Consider the following 22,842-nt stretch of genomic DNA (forward strand, 5'->3'; position numbering starts at 1 on the left):
GCGAACGAAGCTCGCGAGCCCTGTACCTATATTATCCCAGATATGTCAAAATGGATCAAACGAAGGCATGGTGAAGTTAGCTTCGACCTAACCCAGTTCCTAAGCGAACATGGAGGGTATGGTTCATACCATTATCGCTTCAGGCGTGATGACTCTCCATATTACTTGACAGGCGAAATGGTTGCGGAGAATGTGCAGCTTGTTGTTTTTAAACGCCCAAAATTCGCGAAGGAGAATTTCTCATTTTCTGCAGAAGAAGAGTACTATCATTTGATTCAATAGATTAGAGAAAATGGTAGTGAATCATTTTGGCTTTATTTCGACTTATGGGCCACCAATATCATTGTAGTGAAAGTAGAATGAACTCCCTCAAGTGTTTCTTTTTCGGAAGAAGTTGCTTTGTTTCTTGGGAATCTAATATGCTCAATCGAAAGTACACCAAAGTACCTTTAATCAGTATAATAAAGTAAATTTCACACATTTATCAGTAAAAGACAGACAACATAATGGAACATGTACTTAAAAGATGCTACTTACCGAAGTAATAATAAAATTGACTTGCCTCCAAAACCAGAGGACGCACTGCAAAAGTGTTCTCATTTTTTGCGGAATCAGAAGCATTTTTAACTTTTTTTCATACAACAACGCAAAAGAAGAATAGACGTTTGACAGCAATAAATATTCACTTAAATGCATCTACATATTCTATGATTATTTGTATGAATATATTTTCATAGGCATAGGTACATACATATATGGGCAATATGGCATGAGGGGATCCAATAAAATTGTATACATTTTAGTACCTTAAAATAAAACACGATAAGGTGAAGAAACCCATTACATTCCAAACATCAAATAAACACACTTTGGAAACGATTTGAAGATCTTTGTATCTATGTGGCCGTGCACAGCTCTGTGTTGCATTCATGTTATCATAAGGCCATAAGTCTGCTAACAACTAGAAGCGTTGTTACTTCGAGCGGAGCGGTATAAGAAAATTTCACTTTCATTTTCACACTTCTGCTTGCTTCACATACAAAATGCACTTTTCCCCACTTCGATGCACAATGCAATGCATGCACTCAGCTCGAGAAACATGTCCAAGTTTCAATAAACAACATCATTGACAACAACAATGTCTAGGAAAGCTGGTAGTGGAGTGAGCTGCGCTAGCCACATATTAAAGTGAAAATGCACTGAACACCAGACAAATATGCATAATGCGATGCACTTAATGCATCTTTGTAACTTATTTTGGCAAGAAGACACGACGCGGTGACAGAGTACTACACCCGTACTTGACCGGTACTTGTTACGAGTTCAGCGAAAGTGCAAGGGAAGAATTACTTTTAATAATATAATTCGAATACGGTTAAATGGGTTACCAGAGCAATGAAATGAGTTTTTCTGAAAATTTAAATATTTATACATGCAATCATTAGCAATTTTTCATCTGAATAACTGCATGCACTTGTAGTTGGAGATTCTGACATACCTTCTACACAACTTGAGGTGTATGGTCTCGTTAATTTTACAAGTGGAAGCAACCCACTTGTTTGGTTTCAATTTTTCGTTGTTTAGTGAGATATGCTGCATACCTAAAGTCCTGAGAACGCCTAGTTATAGCAAAAACGCAAGTTGTTTAACAAATATGAACAGCAGTTATACGCGATTTATACGAAGTAACAATTAGCGCTGTGCTACGCAATTTCAATGCCACAATTTCCTAAGAGCGTGACTGCGGTGAGAAAGGCAAGCGAGGCAGAATCTAGCCATTCAGATTTCAAAAGCAGCGCGTAGCACTTACGAGGGATAGCAGCTCCCTCACTCTGCAACCAGAGAGTGAGATGGGGACCCCAAAGGATTGTTTACCTGGTGTCCGCATCCTGGCCTTATTTAGACCTGGACAGTCGCAAAGGAAGTGCGAGAGGATTTCTTTCTCCTTTCCGTAACTTCGGCAATGTGAATTGTGAAGTATGACGAGTCTGGTGACATGATCCGTTATAGGTTAATGCTTCGTGCAAACCGCCGTAATCCTATACACATTTGCATGCGTTTGACACGCGATTCGTTCTTGTTATAAGAGGACCATTGATGATCTGAAGGATATCTTCTTACTTATTGAATAAAGATTGGTTTGCTACATTAGAAACTATCATCTTTGTTTGTTGGTTTCGGTTCCAGAAATGAACTTGTTTGATCTGGGTGCATGTAGTGTCCGTAGCTTTAAGCATGTGCGGCTATTCATTCGCGTTGTTCGGTCACAAGCTGACGAGAGAATATATTTGCCAATATGCAGCGTTTCTTCTTTTTCGCACGTTTAGGAACGCCTAGCTTCTGCAATAAAATCCTTCAAAATTCCAAAATTCATGACATTCACTTACAATATATTAAAAATTTAATTTTTTAAATTATCAATTTTATTTTCCGTTTCATACTTTTGTTTGTATAAAACAAAACCTTATTAAAATCGGTTTACTGTCTATCTATTTGTCTATCTGTTTGTTGCTCGCATTTCTCTCGGAAAGGGTTAACCCTATTGACATCAAATTCGTTTGGAAGGAAGGAACTGGGAACGCTGATGCATACAGTGAGTTATATCGTTCTACGTGAAACATTCAAAATGGGGCTATCATTTTTCTTTCACCAAATGCAGTTTAGAGGGGTATCAAATGGAAGACCTCGATTATTACTTTTTAAAAGTGGTCTCAGTTTTACCATTTAATTCACTAAGGGGCGGGCGGGAGCTGGAAAAGGGTCATTTCTTTCACGAAACCTTTCTCAGAACCTACCCAACCGAAGAATCTGAAAATAATCAGAAAACTGCCACTTTATGGTGTCTAAGCTCCGAAATTATATCATATCTGTTCAAATAAAGTTAATACAGTCGAACCTGGTTCAAGAAAGTTTTTCTTAAACCTAGGTTTTCTTATACCCAGTTTTTTCTCGCCCAATTTTCTTATAAAGGGGTTCTAGGCTGAAAACGAAGTGCGTTTATATGTATGTATGTACAATATTTTTAGTTAGATATGTATATTGAAAATATACGACATGTAAAAATCAATCAATCAGTTACATGACTTAAAAAAAATCGTTCATTTTCTTCTGTTTCCCAGTCGATGTTGCGGCGACAAATCTGTCAATAGTGTCCAGTCGGGAAACCTAAAGCAGGATGCTTCAGGTATCAAATTTTTTGTGCGTTTCTTTTATAATAATATATCATTTGAGTGTGCATTTGTCCCTTTTGCAGTTCCCATCTTTCCATCAAATTTGGTGTGAATCGCTATGACCGTCTCCGAGAAAAATGCATATGAAAGACAAACAGACGGACAGACAGACACACAGTAAACCGATTATAATAAGGTTTTGTTTTGCACAATACCTTAAAAACGCTGCAAAGTCGCCGTTGCCTTCTGAGCTTCTTTCTTTAAGACACTTGCAACTGCTTTCTCATTCATTATTCTTCGGAGTCTTCATTGTCGTGAGCCTATTGTGCAACAATTTTCTTTATCTGCTTTATCCCCAGTTACTAAATTTTGTATAACATCTAAATGTCTAAATGTTGCAGTTTGCTAGTGGTGGTAAGAAACAAAATTTTGACATACTGGAGTTTCATTGATCGGTTGATGACTTTTATCCACTCCATAAAAAGCACGCGTGTCATCCAAGCTTTTTTGTTGTTTTTGCAGTTGATGGGGAGGGTTTTTGTCCCTTGAGGAGCAGGGGAATTTTGTCCATGCCAGTCGCATTGGCACATAAAAGTAAAAGTAGTACATAAAATGGCACGCTCTTTGCTGACCTTACCTCCGTGACACTCCTCATTTTTTAAGGCAAAAGTAGCTTTATGGGGGCATTTGTAAAACAAAGCCGTTTAATCAGCGTTATAAATATCGTCTTGGGAATAACTACTCAAAAGGGATGGTAGATCAGCAATGTATTTTTTACACACGTCGTTATCTATTGCTTTATTTTCCCCACAAATCTTTTTGAAGGCCAAATTATTTCTTCTCTTAAACCTCTCTAGCCAACCATTGCTACCAGACTTGGCAACCACTCTACGTGGAGGGTTTTCGCTATCATTGAAGATGCTCTACCGATAATCTCCTCTCCTATTTGATGCGGATCTCACTTCTCTTATGACTAGGCAAATCAGACCCCCAGTTGCTTGCAGATAAGTCCCTCGTTAAGAATACCAACAAATCCATAGAATGTTTTCGGGTTGTAAAACAAAAGAAAAGCAAAAGGAGAAAATCTGTGCTTGCCGCTAGACGTTACCTTGTATAATTGTTTTCCTCATTTTTATTGAATGGCTAATGTTTGAATCTACAAGTATAATCAAAGACCATAGGGCGTCAAAATAGTTTCAGAAATCATTGTGTTATTAGTATCATTCTATAGGTGCTACAGGATACATTCATGGTCCTTGTGGACCAAACCTTTCCTTTTAAAACTCTAAGGGCGAGAGCATTTTATTTTCGAATGCGTATATTTATTGAAAATATTAATTTTATTTTTAATTTTGTTATTATTTATCGTTTATTATCCTTTTTATTTAAGCATTTTCGTTTTACGTTCTTTTAGTTTCTATTTTTTCGATTATTTACATATTTTTTCTATCTATTTATTTGTTACTTCTTATGAATTATTAATTTATATGCACGAAATTAAGTTAAATAATTATAAATTCTTATTGATTTGAGGACTTCTCCTTGCCCTACTAATAAACGGGTCATCCATCCGGCCATTGTGATGCCTGAGGATGCCAAGGCAGCGAGAGCACCTCAAAGGTCGTGCCTCATTGCACACATGAAGCAGGAGAAGCGTTGACTGAGGATCTGTTATGGATCTTCACTTTCAATTTGTGGCACACAAGTCCGGAATTTTAGGGCTCCACGTGTACAGTGGAGCCGTTACTTTTTTATATTTTCTTTTCAGTTTTATCTCGCATGTTGATCTTTCGCTAGGTTAGTGCAATTTCCAGTGTTTGTTTGATTATCAGGCTCCGGTGCAGACCCACGTATCTGTTAATGACACGTGAAGCTTGTTAAATGGCACGTGAGGGATTGAAATGTTCAACGCTTCCTAGAGCCCACATAAGTAAGGCTAGGTATCAAAAAGGCAAGGAAGATCGTGTCAAAGGAACATTTCGTGGAAATTCAGTATCTGCGGATGGACCTTCACGATGAATTTCGCCCGCCAAATTTTTTTCAGGTTTTGGGATTCTTAATCATTTCCGGGCACTAATCCTTTATTTGAACATCGACCAATTGGCTTAAGGGGAAACCACATTGAAAGAGTTATTTTTAGGAATCATTTTGAAGGTTTATACTATACTTTTCTTTTCTTAACAAAATCGATTCTGTCTGTCTGTCAGTCTGTCATGTGAACTTTTCCCCAAAACGGCTAAACCGATCCGAACGAAATTTGGTGGACATATGGGAACTATGAAATCCCACTCATACAATGCATGACATAAATTTACATGCAGTTTAAAGGGCTCCCCATACATGTAAGAGGGGGATGTAACATTTTTTTTTCATCGAATATACCCATAATGAATGAAAAGTCTCAATTAGTACTTCCCGAATCTGATATTAGTTTTGACGTGAATTGCAAAGTACGTCAGTAAAGAGTCCAAATGTACACACTTAAAGTGAGACAAGACTCATTTTCGGAAACTACTCAATCCAAAAATCCCAAAAAAAAATCTGGAAGGTGCACTCAGATGAAATCTAGGCCTCATAATATGTTCCATTCCGATATCTGTTAAAATAAACTTACTAACTGTGTATTACCAACTTTTAGAAATTGACTGAAGACCCCCTAAATTTATTACAGGACTAACAAATTTCGCACCAGCATAGTGGACAATACTCCGTATACATATGATAAATTTCATAGAAATCTGGCAACTAAAGCCAAAGTTATACTAGTTCAAATTTAGCAATTTCGCGCGAATTTACTGCTTCTAAAGCCATGCAAATAAGATGCTGACGTCATAGTTAACGAGAATAATTGACATTTGAGTGAAATATTAAAATTCCACTCATGAAGAATCTACTTGGCCCTAGCCGTTGTTAAGGTTTTGTGAAAAACGATAACGGACCAATTCTAAGAAACTACCCAACCGAAAAATCTCAAAAAAATCAGAAACCTGCCACTAAATGGGGCTCTGAAATACCCCTCATGACCCTACCAAGTTTGGTGAAAATCGCACTATTACTAAGAAAGTTACGATGGGTAAAATTTGTCACTTCTTCAAAATTGAATATGGATATTCACACATAATATATGCATAAATTACGTGCTACGTACTAAAGGAACAAATGCACACTCAAATGCCTTTATAAAAGAAATACACAAAACCTTTCATACCTGAAGTGTCCAGCTTTCGGTTACCCGACTTGTTTGTATCTGTTGTAGGTTAAGTTCTTCGCATTTGCTAACAATATTAAACTTCGAGTGTGAAGCGTATGAGATTGACTATTATCATCTTCTACGGCGCAACAACCGGTATCCGGTCTAGGCCTGCCTTAATAACGAACTCCATACATCTCTGTTTCTCGCCGAGGTCCACCAATTCGATATCCCTAAAAGTTGCCTGGCGTCCTGACCTACACCATCGCTCCATCCCAGGCAAAGTCTACTTCGTCTTCTTTTTCTATATTGCCCTTACAGACTTTCCGGGCTGGATCATCCTTATCCGTACGGATTAAGTGACCCGCCCAGCGTAACCTGTTGAGCCGGATTTTATCCACAACCTGAAGGTCATGGTATCGCTCATAGATTTCGTCGTTATGTAGTCTACGGAATCGTCCATCCTCTTGTAGGTGGCCAAAAATTATTCGGAGGATTTTTCTCTTGAACGCGGCCAAGAGTTCGCAATTCTTCTTGCTAAGAACCCAAGTCTCCGAGGAATACATGAGGACTGGCCAGATCATAGTCTTTTACAGTAAGAGCTTTGACCCTATGGTGAGACGATTCGAGCGGAACAGTTTTTGTAAGCTGAAATAGGCTCTGTTGGCTGCCAACAACGCTGTTATCGGTTGTGATTTCCGACCATAGATAGGAGAAATTATGAACGGTCTAAAAGTTGTATTCCCTATCCTTATTCTTCCTGTTTGACCAGTGCGGTTTGATATCGTTTGTTGGTTGGTTTTCGGTGCTAACGTTTCCACCATAAACTTTGTCTTGCCTTCATTAATGTGCAGCCCAAGATCTCGCGCCTCCTGCTCGATCTAGATGAAGGCAGTTTACACGTCTCGGGTGGTTCTTCCCATGATGCTATCATAAGTGGCTCTAAAGTCGATGAAAAGATGCAACTGATGTCCATATTCCAACGGTTTTTCCATCGCTTGTTGCACCGAGAAAATTTGATTTGTTGCTAATTTGCCTGGAGTGAAGCCTCTTTGGTATAGGCCAATGATTTTCTTGGAGTATGAGGCTATCCGGCCTAGCAAGATAGGGGAGAATATCTTATAAATGGTACTCAGGTATTCACTGCTTTCCATCAAATGGTTTATTTAAATCGCTTCCTAAAAAATAGAAGGTAATGGAATTTTAAACTATTATCATGCCGAATTGTCATGCACTCATCGCTCCTCACAAAGGGAAACACATAACCTTTTATACCTGAAGAGTCAAGCTTCCGGTTTCCCGACTTGTTAGTTTTTAATCTAGCTACATCTAGTTCTTTATTTATTTTTTTCTTTTGCTTTCTAAATGGTAGAGATTGTGGCAAAATAAATGAATTGTCACAAGAGTCTGTTTACACAGATGTGCATAATGGGGTCGACTTGATAAGTCGGTATATCCGATTTTCTTCTGGAATTTATCCAAAAAATGCGTGGTTAAAGTCGATATGAATAAGCGATATCGTTATTTTGGATATGATCTATCAAACAATTATATGGTTCTTGACGGGGACGTGGAAAATTGGTCATAATAAGTGATTTGTCGTTATAACCGGAGTCATTATAATCGATTTTGACCGCAACTTTTAAACCTTTTTTTGAAAAATTTGAACCAAAGCAAATATCTGACGCGACACTATTCCACTAAAAGTCATAACTAGAGTTCTCCAACTGCAGGACGTGTAGCGACTCCAATTTTTTATTTGAAAGCAACAAGCTTTCATTTCACATTATTAACTTATTCTAGGAATATGAACCTCAATGCTGCTAAAAATAATTAAAATTAAATATGTTGCAGATATTGAATTGTTTTTTTCAATTTTCATCACTTTTTTTTTTAAAAAATGCGATAAAATGCACCCTTAAAAAATGGTATCATCTCGAATATTAATTCGTATTCTTAGCAATTACTATTAAAGAATTATACCACCAAATTTCGTAATGGTCGGTTTATTACTTTTTGAACTAGAATTCCAGCAATTGTACAAAACGTAATTTTGAGGAAAACGGGTTTGAAAAAAAATTGTTAGAAAAATCGCCCTTAGGATAGGAAGAGATTTCTCATTCTTAATTACTAAAAAAATACAGTTACAACAAATTCAAATTCAAAAGTTTATGAATACGCTCTCTACTTTGCGCTATAAGATCACGTAAGGACATAAACCGTGTACATTCTGAGCCTTCGAACCTGAAGCTGTTCCCGATAAGTGTTCGGTTCCATGCTCATAAAATCCCAAGGAACACTAATTTCGCTTAGAAATTTTTGGAGGATATTTTAAGCTAAGTTAACGATCTAACATATGTAATAAAAAAAGGCGATTCTGAAAATCTCCTAGTGTTAAAATATAATATATAATAATATATAACTCTCTATGCCAACGTTGGACAGTTTCAACTTTAACTTCAGAACTTTGAAATCACTTCAATGAGGGAAATTTAAAGTTGATAACATGACAGAGAATTTTACTGTACACTGCATTATCCGACGGTTTTTCATTCGACAACATCAATCACCCTCAATCAAGGTAAAAAAGTTGGTAACTCCTCGTTTGTTTTCCTAGAACAAACGAAAAACTGTTCAAATAAAAACTCGACTATTCAGAGCCAAAACCCCCCAAGGGCAGCATGCAACAGAGTAATTAGAGCTAGAATGCGTTTCTGGTGCAACAAGCAAAATAACCAACTGAAAGGTAATAGGAAATTAAGGTCATTTGGCGCTATGCACAATTAATACTTTCATCGAGTAACAGTGCATCTGTGATTTTATGATTTGCACAGGCGAAAACTGTCACGTTCGTATTTCACGCAATGTTAAACAAATACAATGAAAAGTAGTCCAAATGAAAAGTGAAATTTTCTTCATCAAATCGTAAGCATCCACATATGATATTCAGGGTACGTGATGCATTCGCCGCAAACCATTTTATTTTATTTGATACATTTACGCTGCCCAGTCTATGCTCCGAAATGCATTCACGCAATACTTGCACTTCAGTAGGTTCAACGAAACAGAAAGCTTAATAGGTTTGCACCTTATAAGTATCAATTGCGGAATGAGCTCCGATCGAAGTAGGATTGAACAATGTCAGGCAGGTAAAACTAGTTCCAATCTTAAGAAAATAATTTTGAATTTACACCAACTTGCCGTAGAAGGGAAGTGTGAGAACATGGTTCGATGCCTCCTTGACAATGTGAAACTTGAAAATCTTTGTAATGAACTTGTAGCTGGAAAAGGAGTTGCTTACTAAGAAGATTGAACTCGTAGCTACTACGGATATTGGAATTTTTGAATTTACATTTACGGTAACTTCCGTTACAAGGTTTCCTTAAAGATTTTATTATTGAAATTATTTAATTATGGAAAAAATAAAGAAAATTTCTCAAATTTGCTTGTTATCCTAACACAGGGTTATGGAAAATGTTTCCCCTTTGACCCTTGGATATTAATTACTTTGTATTTATTATCTTTAATATTTTATGAAAGTTTTACTCTAAAGTTATTATTTCTTAATATTCTGTGAAGTAAACTGAAATTCCGTAAAAAATAGTAAATGTGAATAAAAAATTAACGATCGTACTGCGAGTTGAACAGAAATAGGATGGTAGAAATTGTGATTTTATTGGGCAAGTCAGGGCTTTTTGCCACTATTTTCGAAAAGCGCTATAACTCCGTAATGGTAGAAGATAGAGTGGCCATTCGATGGAACAATTTTTCTCAAACGAGTGGTGCCAACCACCATTAAAAATCGAAAGAGCCCGTTTCCTGTCTCCAGTCTTTATCGGTTTCTAGGAAAAGAGCCACTATACCATACATTATAATGGCCATCCAGTAAACTATGTCTCAGAGTAGGTGTGCTAGCCAACCAAAAAATGGCTTTGAAAACGTAGGCGAAAGGCTATGCAATTTGTGTTTGCGAGGCAAATTTAGAAATATAAGCCTCATTAACGTTCACGTCCCTTCAGGGAAGACTGGAGAGCCACTTTAGTCCAAATACGCTACTTGGGGTATCTCCTTCTTCCGAAACTCTTCTAGAATTAAAAAACTGTTGAGCTGAATCAAACTCATTCCACTTGTCTTCAACCATTCCCTTCCAAAAATAGACAATCTACAGTTTCATTCACCCTAAGAAAAAAATATCCACCTTCTTTAACTTTCTTAGCCACTTGTTCAAGAGACGTCTCCTTCCGATAAATCGTGGAATAACACCGTGGTAAATGAGGTTTGCGAAAATATAGTGGGTCTGGAAAGATCCTTTCTCGTACAGTTTTCAGAGGTATGATCAGCTGATGTGAAGTGGACCGCTTGTCTTCAACTCCCAACTGAAGTCAAACTTATCCATTCGATGGTCAACAACAAAAAGTTTTTTGAGCATGATGGTATTCTGAACTATATATTACGAAAATGTTTCACTGTTTACTACCTAATTCCTTCCGCCTTGAAAAACACTCACTTATTTTCTATCCCGAAAACAGGCTGCATTGGAGACCTTAGGTTAGGCCACTGTAGTGGCCTTATTTATTAGGTCGTGTATTTTGGAATTTTTTCAGTAGAACAATGAAACTAGTTGAATTCAAATCTGAAAAAAGTCTTTAATTGTACATATGGTAATCTGTATAAATTCTTTTGGAAGCGATCCAAAAATTTATTCAAAAAACTTATGCAGGGTATCGCAAAAATCCGATGCACTTCCATGCAGAATGTAATTATTAATATAGAGTTAAAATTTTAAGTCAATCGGCCAAGATTGACTCGGGTTATTACTTCGGCCAATTTGAAAAATGTAGTTTTGAGAAAAACACATCGGTATGATTGTATATGACAAGGAGGGTTACGTTTAAATTCAAAATAAAAGTATTCAGATATTTTTCCCATCTTAATCCTTTGAGTACGTCATTCTTAAGGTGTTAGGGCATTCTCTCAGCAAAAAGAAACAAGTCGGGAAACCGGAAGCTAGACGCTTCAGGTATGAAAGGTTTTGTGTATTTCTTTTATAAAGAGATTTGGGCGTGCATTTGTCCCATTAGCATGTAGCACGTAAAACATGCATATTATGTGAAAAAAGCCACTTTCAAGTGATATTGACATTCATAGTCTTGAATTTGCAGAGGAGTGCAGATTTGACCTAGTATAACTTTGTTAGTAATAGTGCGATTTTCACCAAATTTGGCAGGATCATGATCCATACTGTAGCCTACATTGCTGCTTTTGTGATTCTAGGGTGAACTTAAGGGGGGTTTTCCTGTCAATTACTAAAAATTATAGTAATATACCATTATTAACTTTATTTGAACAGGTATCGATATGGAGGGTATTTCGGAGCCTAGGCACCATATAGTGGCAGCCCCCTGATTTTTTCCAGATTTTTCGGTTGGATAGTTCCTGAGAATGGGTTCGTTAAAAAAATGACCACTTTCAACCCCCCGCGCTCCCCAACTTTTCAGCAAAAGTCAAAACTAATACCGGCTTCGAAAAGTACTAACCGAGACCTTTAATTTGATACCCCATATGACTATATTTGATGAAAAAAAAATTTACACCCCCCTTTTGCATGTATGGGGACCCCCCCTTAAATTCGTCGTAAGAGGATGTAACTCACTATATGCGTGAGCGTTCACAGTTCCCACCTTTCTACCAAATTTGGTGGCAATCGCTATAACCGTATCCGAGAAAAATGCGTGTGACGGACAGACAGACAGACAGACAGTAAACCGATTTTAATAAGGTTTTGTTTTACAAACAAAACCTTAAAAAATCAGAAGTTATCTGCTTCAGAAATTCAGTGGTAAATGTAAACGTCACACAGTACTAGAAAGCAAAATAATCCGACTTCGTATCTCTAACTACCATATGAAACCCAATAACAATCTAAAATACTAATAACAATAATAGCTGGCGCGATAATCTGATTAGATCTGCGCTATGAAGTATGTGAGAGCACTTTATTCAAGACCGTAACAGTGCATTGCGGAACTACGATGCGCTACAAGAGACAATGTGGTAGAATTTGCACTAGCGTGGTTATGACCCTGATTTGACTCAGGTACTCATTCCCAGCTGAATCTACTGGTATTCGACATCTAGTCACGATGTAAATCCCTCTGCAACAGTGAAATTTCAACCGCGATATTTGGCTTCGACAGCCTAGCGATCTATCCACTTTGCCATCCGGATCAAAAAAACTTGGATGAATCCCTATGTGAGAGCAACTTTGAGCAAAGCTGGCCCTTTACGTTTAGCTAGTCTGGCCTACCATCCCCCCACGGTTGCGGAAGAATAGCAGCAATTCGAAATTGTAATCGAACATAAGTCACGTTCAAATATAGGAGACCTAACTTGAAGTTCTACCGGAACCCTCTTTTCTACGACATCACTAGTGCTTCCCTCATCCTCACCCGCTTGGTCCAGAAGAAGATTAAGAAACTGGAAAACTTACCTGCATTCCCTTATAAAACATCTAGAAATATGTAATCTATCAATAAACGTACGTGGTCATTACGGTATTCCTCCTAGACAACAATTCTCCACTTAAACGTGAATCCTTCCTGCCTTTCTATAAAAAAGCATCACCAGAAATCATCAGGGGTTAGTTAATCATCACTTGGCATAAATAATTATGAACATACAGTTACATACTTCACTATAATTTTGGTTACTAAATGAATAGCGAACAGTTAACAGGAATCGCCTTTCGGAAAGAACTGACCACTCAAGACACTAAAGAAGGGTAAAACACCACGGTGGAACTCAGATTTGGCGAAACAGAGGAGAACGGCAAGGATACTCCTTAACCGAGCTCTAAAGTTTATTTTAGTCGCTGGCTGGATTCACTATAAAGAGACTCAAAAAGGTCTAAAGAAGAACGTAAGGTCGGCCAAACGAGCATCATGGAGACGCTTTTGCAAACAGACCAACTCTCTTAAGGCAACTTTAAAGCTGAAGCGTATCCTTGTCAAAGAAAGTAGTCAGCAGTTGGGTTATATACGCCTACAGAGCGGGAGGTACACAGAAAGCGATGAAGAAACGGCAAACCATTTGCTTGAAGTGTATTTCCCAGACAGACCGTGCTTGCCTAGTACATTCCGCCTAGTATATTCCAATTAACTGACGTGATGTGAAGGTAATATTTATTTCCGAACCAGTGAAACTCACCTATACATACGCAAAAAGCTTCCGAGCACTGGAGCAGTGGTAGATCGGTTCATAAGGGATACATGCATCCTCAGGTGGCCACTTCACTATAGATAACATGTCTACCAGAAAGGCAAATCCTTGGCAAAAATTGAGAAGGTGAACTCATGGACATTGAAGAAATCTTCAATTACGTTTCATCCGCTTCGATTTGGAACACGGCAGTACAGCATGGAATCGATCCGCTGTTAATCGGTTGGATCCTTCACACGTTAGAGTGGAGAAAGATTAACATATTGATCGGACAGAAGTCGATTGAGGGAAGTTGTGTTAGAGGTTTCCCACAGAGCTGGGCTCTTGCCCCCCGGTGTAGTGGCTCCTAGTAATGGACAGTTTGCAATGCTTCCTGGAAGATAGAAAGATCTTCACGCAAGCATTTGCCGGCGAACTTGTCGAGATAATTGTCGGCAAGTTTGCGAGCAGTATGTGACTGATTGAATTCAACACTGCATATATGATAATTCTATAATGAACTCACGGTGAACGCTATGAGGACTGAACTAGTTATATTCATTAGGAACGTAAAGTGGGGCAGCTACATACTACCCACCTTAGCAGGAGTGGAAATCCAGCTGGCATAAACAGTCAAATATTTAGGAGTAAATTTCGACTCCAAGCACCATATCCAGGAACAATACCGGAAATCCTGGTGCAGGACTGCGATAATCTGGGGCTTTCAACAAAACGGATTCATTGGATGTATGCATCCATAATGAAACCTATTTTGATATGCGTCGTCTGGTGTCCGAGGCTGAACTTTGCCAACAGCAGGAAGCTGCTGACGCAGATTCGGAGGCTTGGTTGCCTGAGTATCACGGGAGTAAGGAGTAATATGCCCACAGGCCATTTCATTTGGAGGTGAAAAGGGAAGGAGCCAACGACGCGTGGCGCGTGGAAAGGCGACCAACGGTCATGCGCCCCTCTGGAAATTTCTTGCAAACAGGTGGCTCTGATGCCCGCCGATCAAATGGTTTTCAGATTCATCCTTGAAAAGTCATAGTATGTCGTAATCATGAAAGACAATACATGGCTTTGGGGTTACAGACTTAATAATCTTCACTGACGGGTCAGTCATGGAAGACGGATCGAGCACAGGAGTATTCTCAGATATCCGATTATAGAACTGGCTCGATATCTCTGAAAAATGACGACCATATTCCAAGCGGCGATATATGCCATTTTCTTGGCAGCAAAATAATGTTTATGACCAAAATGCAGGGGTTACACCATTTGAATCTGTTCCGACAGTCCGGCAGCATTATTATCACCAAACAGCAAGGATATATGAAGCCAGTTTGTGTAGAGAGAACGAAACATTCATAATATAGGTGCCAGGGCACTCAAACATCGCTGATAATGAGGAAACTGACAGACTGGCTCGCCAAGGCTCTGGATCCACAATGGTGGGGCCAGGACTAGCTTTTGGTATCTTTTATGAAGTTGGAAACCCCGAATAGGGCTTTAACGAGTGGTGGTCTCGGCTATATGCAGCCAAGGTAAGAAGATAAAGAGACGGCCCTGTACGTCGTGTGCAGCTGCTCGGCTACTCACACCTGAGACCTTGATAAGGTTTTCTTCAACGAAGAATCTGCGCATTCTCTCTCTCTCTCTCTCTCTGGAGAATGTTCTCAGATTCGCGAAAGCCTGCGAACGCCGTAGGCGAGATGATGTTAAATAGACGTTCTCCAGCTCGGAGCCGCCATTTAGCTTAAAGTGCAGGAACATGTAGGTAATAGTAAGAGGTAGTTCTCTGATAGGGTTCATAGATTCGTTTTCGAAAAACTTTGCTTTACTACAGACATCTTCCTATTATTTATTTATTATGTTATCATCTATTTTCTATGTCTGAATAGACTATTTGGTTATTCTGCCCCTGTAAGAATAAACGCATAGCGAGTCAGCAGTGATGTTTTATGGCAACATAAACAACGCCCCTGCTTCCGATGCTATGATATAGGTTCATCCGATTCACGGCAGGATTTGGAAGGTACATTCAGAATTTGTACATAGTAGTCCATGCCCGCCAATGGACGACTTTCAACCGCGAATGCATATGTCAGTGGAAAGATGGTGAACACAATTAATGCACTTATTTAATCCTTTCCTGAAAGGTAAACTTCAATACCTGGTTCACACGTCGCAGTAATTAGAACAACAGCAGGAATTCATCGCAGAATTCCTAGCTTCTTATAGAAATTTGTCTCGATCATAGGCTCGACATAGCATGCCGCTCGTGATCACCTTTGATGACGATAGGCTTGGAGTCGATTATTAGCTAAGATGGTGTTCAGCACCAGAATACAGCTGAATGTCATCTAAATACATCAAGTAAGTCTGCTCGCACTTAGCACGTAGACCATATCGGATTGCAAAACCATCAATCAGTAGCCACTAAAGTGCGAGGAGATATTCATAGCCAGAGTAGATTCAACGAATCTCTTTGGAAGATGCCTCTCTGTATAGAGATGGGCTGTGAAGTGTTGATACCCTCGATGAATGCCATAACTGACTGATATGCGCTTCTTTCATGACGCTAAAAGCTTTACTAATTCCGATAAGCCATGTGTGCGGGACGCCATCGGAAACCTTCGATATAGTCGCTAAAAATTTTTTCTGTCCTACAGATTCCAGCCCTCTTTGGAAACCTTGATCAAACCCGCTCCTCGAACAGAGTGTTGTTCTTCCACTAATAATGGAGATTATGAGTTTGTGGAGGATTGGCAAACAAATATTCAGTCTTGCGTTTTTTTCTCCGAGATAGGGTGTCTTCGACGGTAATCCACTCAGTATGCTCAGCATGCCAGGTGGGTAACCCCCAAAGTTCAAATTGCACTGTCTGGACACTCCGTTGGGATTCATTCAGTGATCTGCTCCACTACTTCCTAGCGTATGGTATATTCTGAGGTTAACTGCAAAAAAAGTTTCAGCTAAGGTACGTCCAGAATTTCAATTACGAGTGTTTAACTGGAGGTAGTATAGTTTCGGGAAATCCTCTGCACTTTATTTTCCACGCGCCTGATGGCATTGTCACCATTGATTTGTGTCAGCCTAGCAATGTCTGGGCTTTATTTTTTCCATGCTACCAATAACAGGGAAGTGAATTTTCTGGCTATATAGCTAGACACCTGCAACTGTACTTTACTACACATGTGACGCTAGTAGTGGTAGCGACATATTAGTACACGGTTGAGACGAAATCTTATCATTGATTTGAGATAGATAGAATTCGTGGAATTGTAGGAGATACAGCCTGGGAATGCCTGCTCTATGCAAAGGACCCATTTCCGGAAACTCTAAACAGACTCTTTGGAGTTCACCCCGAACCTCAGCGGAGGCTTCACCCTGACAGTTAGTACTGAAACGTCGCCTTTGTTCCATTGGTCCTTCGTGGCCCATTTCCGCGATGATCTTAAGGCAAGCACGCTCCCTGATGCCAAGCGGGATTGTGTAGCTGCGAATATTAAAGCTCTACTGGTTTGTATCCCGCTGCAAAGTTTCGTGGATTTATTGCGGGAAGCTCTTAACGAATCTTTGGTGCAGCAAAGGAACGATATGATTTTATATTTGTCTACGGCAAAATCTCGTACTGGGAGCGGATGGTAAATAGTTTATTTTATCCGCTACCTACGTGAATCTACTGAAGTGGTCATCATAGATTATGGCGAAACAGCTACATCAGGCCAAGCTATGCTCCTGGTCACCAAGGTAGACGACTAACACCGAATAGTGGAAATGCTAACACCTTGTCTATATTCTCTAGTTAATTATCCTAATCTCATACAAATGTGGGAGCTTCTGTGAAGTTAGTTTCAGGTCAAATATTCGCCGTTTTCGGAACATGGGATGTGGTTCTGTTGATTGTGATCGACAAATGTCATCTGGCGATAGACATTTGGCTACTCGCATCCTAATTCTTTACACACCTGAGGGTTTTTTTTCAGCAAAACTCCACTAAATCTCCGGTAACAAAAAAACAGGGCCTGTCGATTTCATCGACAAGAAATTACTTGTTCCTTCCTTCAATTCCCAGGCAATACTCTTTTGTGCATAATATTTAACTTCCCATTCGAGTTTCGAAGGGTAGTATAGGTCCCAGGATTGGTACCCACGATGGAGCATAAAACCTGGGAAACGCCTCCTGAACTAACACCAACAGCTCTACTACCAAACCCTATCTCCACCTCCATGTGGTGATCGCTGGGAGTCCTTTCTTTATGAAAAACTGCAGACGGAGAAGGATGAAGGCAAGTCTCCCATGCCTAAAAACGGGACGAATTGTACCAACTGGTCCTCCAGCTTGGGGGTTGGGTAGGGCTGACAACCCTACACGGAAACCGATGTTAGGAAGCCACTGAAGGAGCCTCAAACAGGACGGATTTTACAACGAAAATGGACGATTTGCACATTTTCTCATGGAACGTGCGCTCGGTGTACAGACCGAATGCTGCCGAACAGCTAGCCGATACCCTGTCCCAATAAAAGGGTGATGTAACAGCGTTGCAAGAGATGCGATGGGCAGGGACCAGTTTCCTGGAGAAGAGTCGCCGAACCATAAATTATAGTGGCCATCCAGTAAACCATGTGCTCGGAGTAAGTTTCTTAGTCAGCCAAAAATGAAACGCAGTCGCTTAAATTTTCAAAACCGATAACAAGAAGGTTTTGGAAATTTAAGCGACAGCCTATGCACTCTGCGTTTGCGAGGCAAGTTTAAAAATATAAGCGTCATAAACATTTACGCCCCTACAGAGGAGACTGCAGAGTCGGATAACCTTCTACGAGGCAGTTGAGCGGCCCCACGAAGCCTATCCAAAGTATGACATCAAAATCATATTTGGAGATTTCAGCTGTCAAGTAGGGACGGAGCCCGTATTCAGGCGATATGTTGGCTCCCATAGCTTACATAGGGATACCAATAATAACGGACTGCGCATTATTCAGTTAGCAGTATCGCACGAAATGGTTGTTGGAAGTACTTGGTTTGCGCGGAAACCGGTCCACAAACATGCGTGGGCTCCTCCAGACGGGACTACTTTCGACCAAATTGACCACGAGTTTATCGAACGCCGCCACCTCCCGGCCTTCACGACAAGGGCGAACTGGATGCAGCAATAACCGCAGTCAACAGAGATATTGGAGATGAAGCATCAATGAATGATCCTCACAACCACCTGAAGAACGTTATCATTGATACGCCCATTAAGATACTTGGCCCCAGCCGCAATAGAAATCGGAACGGCTAGTTTGACGATGAATGTAAGCTAGCTACGGAACAGAAGAATGCCGCATATCGAGTATTGTTCCATTCTCAAAGAACGCGAGCATGCGCGGAGACTTATCACAAACTCCGTCGAGCGGAGAAGCGACTTCACAGACGGAAGAAGGAAGCCTGGGAGAACCAACAAGTCTGTCATCTCGAAAAGTATAAGGTGCAATCGCATCAGGCGCGGAAGTTTTACCAACAAGTCAGCAGGATGAAGCCTTATACACCACGATGTTCATTCTGCCGAGACAAAGAGGGAAACCTGATTTCCGACAGAATGGGCATATTGAAGCGATGTGTTGAATATGTTCATGAACTACTCAACAACCAAAATATGGGCGAGTTGGAGGTCCCGCTAATTGAAGACGACAGACAAATACTGCCGCCACCAAGCATAGAAGCACAACAGTCCGTCCAACTTATCGGCTTAAAAACCGCAAGTCGCCAGGGGACAATGGAATTGCAGCCGAATTGGTTAAATATGGAGGCGACCAATTACACCAAGTGGTTCATCAAATGATGCTCAAAGTATGGGACAGCGAATCAATACCTGACGATTGGCAACGTAGCATTATCTGTCTCATACGTCAAAAGAGGGATGTCACGCATTGCAGCAATTATGGAAGCACCACGTTGCTGAGTACCAACTATGCTCCCCTATCATGCAAGACCGGATAGCTCCATATGCCTAGAACATCACTGGCCCATACCAAAGAGGCTTCACTCCAGGCAAATCAGCAACAGATCAGATTTTCTCTGTGCGGCAAGCACCATGTTTTCATCGACTTTAAAGCCGCCTGTGACAGCATAGCCAGGGTAAAACTGTTCACGGCCATGAGAGAATTCGGTATTCCAACGAAACTGATAAGACTGACTAGGCTGACCAATGTGCGAGGCCAGATAAACGCGGAAGAATCACTCTCAAGACTATTCGACATCAACAACGGTCTACAACAAGGGGATGCCCTACCATGCGTCCTCTTTAACCTGGCCCTCGAGAAAGTGATCCGTGATGATGAGGTAAATGCAAGAGGTACGATCCTCTTCAAGTCCACCCAACTACTGACCTACGCCGACCATATTGGCATGATGGGAAGAAAAGCCCGAGATGTACAGTCTACCTTCATCCAGATCGAGCAGGCGGTGCGGGATCTTGGGTTGCACATTAATGAAGGCAAGAGGAAGTATATGGTGGCAACGTCAGCGCCAAAACCAAAAGAACGAACAACATCGAATCGCACTGGTCAAACGAAAACAATCAAGATAGGAGACTACAACTTTGAGACCGTTGATAATTTCTCCTATTTAGGGTCGAAAATCACAACCGATAGCAGCTATGACGACGAAATCCGGACACGGTTGTTGGCTGCCAACAGAGTCTATTTCAGCTTACAAAAGCTGTTGCTCTCGAAACGTCTCACCATAGGGTCAAAGCTCCTACTGTACAACACTATGATGTCAGTCCTTATGTATTCCTCGGAGACTAGGTTTCTTAGCAAAAAAACTGCGAACTCTTAGCCGCGTTCGAGAGAAGAATTCTCCGAAGAATTTTTGGCATCCTACATGAGGATGAACGATTCCGTAGCCTACATAACGGCGAAATCTATGAGCGATACCATGACCGTCTGGTTGTGGATAAAATCCGGCTCAAGAGGTTACAGTGGGCGGGTCGCTTAATCCGTATGGATGAGGATGATCCCATCCGGAAATCTGGGATGTCTGGAGTTCCTTATTAAGGCAGGCCTAGACCGGATACTGGTTGTTGTGCCGTTGATGATGATGATTATTCGAATTTCAAAGTTTGCCTTGTGTGACTGCATTTTATTGAGGTAATTATTCATTAGAAGTTCACTTGGAATACATCGAAATATTTCACTTGATGCCAGTAGAAGAATCTGTATCAAATCCAAAATAAAATCATGTGGCAATCTTTGTAGATTTATTGTGTACAATCTGGATTAAGTGTTTTAGCTAACGTGGAAGTTTAGAACCATAGATCTCATTATTTTTTCATCCAATCGAAACCTTGGCGAAGATCTTACTAATGAAAACCAATAACTTTCGCGCTAATTACATTTTTATGTGTATACTTTCACCACCATATATTTTGATTGTTCATCGCCTACGTACATACATCTGAATTAATTTGTTGCTCAATCTGGTACCCTTCCCCCATACCCTTTGTACGATAATTACAGTTTTTGTTTAATCTAAGCAAAACACATTTCGCTGTGGTTTGTTTTTGCGCGTAATCTTCTTAAAAAGCTTGAAACTTGGAGGCTTCGTAACTGTAACTGAATATCATGCAAAAACCAACAGAATATGAGATTCAGTTGTATAATGCATTACCTGGCGAGAAAGATGCAATCAGCAAAATAATGCATTGTATTTATGTAATTATATAACGAACGGACGTCCTATTAACTTTGAAACATATATATGTACATAGCAATCGGTGGTGATTGGAAAATACTTTTCTTTAATAACTCACCTGTGTCGAAAATCTCGTAATATCCGGCATAGGATATAAACAGAAGTGTTTCAGATTCCTAAACGGATACAAAAGTATAATTATGAGTATGAGTTGAGACTCTAAAACTATTATTATTATTTTTTGGAAAAACATGAACATAATACGGTAAAATTCACAAAGTCACAACCTTATAAAGATGGACACAAGTTCGCTCGTAGATAAATCGAACATTTCGTATGTTTTCCTTCTTTTCGCGCGCACAAATATCCGCAATTTTCCGATTTTCAGATAATATGAGCACTGATTCCAAAATCACGCCACAAATTTGCACCTAATACTGAAATTTATAGAAAATTTCGACAAAAAACTGTTCGATCTTCGCTTCCCGGCTTAGCGCGAAATGGACACGCGAATACAATCGATTCAATCTTCTATCTGAATACTAGACGTTCTGCGGAATAGATTATAGAATGCAAAGTATCTGTAACGCCACGAGCTCGCAACGTCTTGGAAGATTCGTTTTCGAAGTCGTTTTCGTTACCAGAGAGCTTTCCGTCCGCACTGCTTAGTATATAGAAAACGGACTCCCAACTAGGCTACTATTTCAGGGCAACCTCAGATGCCTACAGAAAGGTGGTGGATTCCAGCAGACGCCAGTAGAACGGAAGGTGGTGATACTAATTGAATTTAGATCGCGGTCGTTTGAAGGCTGTCCATTATCGTGCTCTCGTAACGTAAAACGTGATGGACAAATAAGCAATCGATGAATCAATGGATGTAATAATTTTGAAGTGGGCTTGGGATAATGATGGGTAAATTTCAACCTTGCCTCAATTATACCATATTTTTTTACAAACGAGCCGTTTTCATAGTGGTCCTGACATATATTTCTGGATAGTAGCTGTGCGTTCTGGATATGCTCAAAGTGTCCACTGCGCCATTCACATCAAATTTTCCTGAGCATACACCATACCTATCAAGCCATATCGTCCTTCAACCTCAACTTCCTAGCAACCGAAACTTCCCCGAAATATCATCCCAAGAATTTTTACCATAAGCCGCCAGCCATCATTGAAGATTTACAAGATAATCTCTAAAAAGACAGATGAGCCGAAAGCGTTGTTGATGTCGCACGACACAAATTATCTGCCTCCCACGCCAGTCACCCACGATTTACAGCTTCTTTCTTAATCCCAGGCGCATCTTGCTTGGCGATTGTGCTGGACAGCGGAGAACTTTATATTCCTCTTACAGAGAATGAGGCTTTATTTTCAGCCTCGCTAACAAACATATGATATGAGTGGCCACCACGACCCGTTCACGCGCTGATTTACAAGGCATAGGCTGTAGCAAGGCATCTTTGTATCTTTCTTGATTTATTTCAAAGATGTTTTCGGGAAAAGTCTTTCGTATTCCTTTGATGAAAGATGACACAGTTTTACAAAAACACACGCTTCTGGGAAATACCCCATTTTCATTCACTCATTCGGCCTTTGATAGACTT

General features: G+C 40.0%; 1 protein-coding gene across 1 annotated transcript in view; it reads right to left on the reverse strand.

The window, feature by feature from the left end:
• The window catches only part of LOC119650840 (dual specificity tyrosine-phosphorylation-regulated kinase 2), a 276,384-nt gene extending 254,478 nt beyond the window's left edge, over positions 1–21,906 (reverse strand). The window contains exons 1-2 of the mRNA XM_038053980.1: positions 21,526–21,906; positions 21,357–21,414 (exon numbers count right to left, since the gene is read on the reverse strand). Coding sequence (XP_037909908.1) covers positions 21,357–21,414; positions 21,526–21,569 — 102 coding nt within the window. The 5' untranslated portion in view covers positions 21,570–21,906. The remainder of the gene's footprint in view (positions 1–21,356; positions 21,415–21,525) is intronic.
• Positions 21,907–22,842: the final 936 nt, after the last annotated feature.

The sequence above is a fragment of the Hermetia illucens genome, chromosome 3 (assembly GCF_905115235.1).
Source record: "Hermetia illucens chromosome 3, iHerIll2.2.curated.20191125, whole genome shotgun sequence".
Taxonomy (NCBI): Eukaryota; Metazoa; Arthropoda; class Insecta; order Diptera; family Stratiomyidae; genus Hermetia; species Hermetia illucens.